This window comes from Geospiza fortis, unplaced genomic scaffold (assembly GCF_000277835.1).
Source record: "Geospiza fortis unplaced genomic scaffold, GeoFor_1.0 scaffold248, whole genome shotgun sequence".
Classification (NCBI taxonomy): Eukaryota; Metazoa; Chordata; class Aves; order Passeriformes; family Thraupidae; genus Geospiza; species Geospiza fortis.
Window position 1 is genome coordinate 92,192 of NW_005054695.1, and position 1,479 is coordinate 93,670.

Sequence of the window (1,479 nt, forward strand, 5' to 3'; positions counted from 1 at the left end):
GTCCCTGCTCCTCTCTGATGTCCCCACAGTGTCCCTGCTTCTCCTGTAGGGTCCCTGCTCCCCTTGTGCTGTCCCTGCTTCTCCTCTGGGGTCCCTGCTCCTCTCTGATGTCCCCACAATGTCCCTGCTTCTCCTGTAGGGTCCCTGCTCTTCTTGTGCTGTCCCCGCTCCTGATGTCCTCACATCCCCTGATGTCCCTGCTCCCGTCGTGGTGTCCCCGTTCCCGTTGTGCTGTCCCTTCACCTCCCCGATGTCCCCACAGTGTCCCTGCTTCTCCTGTGGAGTCCCCGCTCCTGATGTCCCCACAATGTCCCTGCTCCCGTCGTGGTGTCCCTGCTCCCCTTGTGCTGTCCCTGCTTCTCCTGTGGGGTCCCTGCTCCTCTCTGATGTCCCCACAGTGTCCCTGCTTCTCTTGTGGTGTCCCCTGCTCTTCTTGTGGAGTCCCTGCTCCTGATGTCCCCACAGTGTCCCTGCTTCTCCTGTGGTGTCCCTGCTCCTCCCCAATGTCCCCACAGTGTCCCTGCTCCTGTCGTGGTGTCCTTGCTCCTCTTTTGGTATCTCTGTTCCCGTTGTGGTGTCCCCGCTCCTGATGTCCTCACAGTGTCCCTGCTCCCCTTGTGCTGTCCCCATGCTGTCCCTGCTCCTCTCTGTTGTCCCCTGGGTGTCCCCTGGATGTCCCCTGGGTGTCCCCTGGATGTCCCCTGAGTGTCCCTTGAGTGTCCCCTGGGTGTCCCCACGCTCCTACTTTGGATACTCCCAGGGTCCAGCAAAAGCGCAGGAGGCGCCTGAGGAAGATGAGGGACAGGTGGAGGTGGAGGAGGATGGAGGGGAGCAGAGCCTCCCGGAGCTGCCGCGCGAGGCTCTGCGACAGGGACAGGATGAGCAGGAGCTGCGGAAGGGACACAAAAGGGACACGGAGGGACAACACGGCGACACCACAACCACACAGGGACAGAGACACGTTGTCGTGAGCCGCGCCGGGCGGGGACACAGGCGGGGGGACACCCGGCGGGATGCGGTGGTGGTGGAGGGGGGTGCAGGGCTGTTGGGGACACTGTGGGGACATCGGCCCCGCTGGCAGGGTCCCCTCACCTCCTTGAGGCGCTCCATGTCCTTGAGGTAGAATCCGATGTAGAAAAGGCTCAGGTAGGAATTGACGAACTGGAACTGGCGGTGACAGCGGGGGGGTGGCACCTCGGTCACCTCGGTGTCCCCTCAGCGCTGGCTGAGAGCTTCTGCTTCCCTCCAGATGTCCCCTCTGTGACATCTCCAGCCCCAGCTGTCACCTCTGTTCCCTCCAGTCCCCTCTGTCCCTCCTGGACCTCTCTGGTCCCCTCTGTCCCTCACCAGGAGCCACAGGGACCCCTCCAGTGCCCTCTGTCCCCTCCAGTGCCCTCTGTCCCCTCCGGTCCCCTCTGACCCCTCAGCCAGCCCTGCCAGGATCTCTCCAGTCCCCCCCCCGCCCCCCCCTCCCTCCCC

General features: G+C 64.0%; 1 protein-coding gene across 1 annotated transcript in view; it reads right to left on the reverse strand.

The window, feature by feature from the left end:
- The window catches only part of ANO8 (anoctamin 8), a 22,267-nt gene that overhangs the window by 3,808 nt on the left and 16,980 nt on the right, over positions 1-1,479 (reverse strand). The window contains exons 10-11 of the mRNA XM_031065176.1: positions 1,093-1,167; positions 738-889 (exon numbers count right to left, since the gene is read on the reverse strand). Of these exons, the coding sequence (XP_030921036.1) occupies positions 738-889; positions 1,093-1,167 (227 nt within the window). The remainder of the gene's footprint in view (positions 1-737; positions 890-1,092; positions 1,168-1,479) is intronic.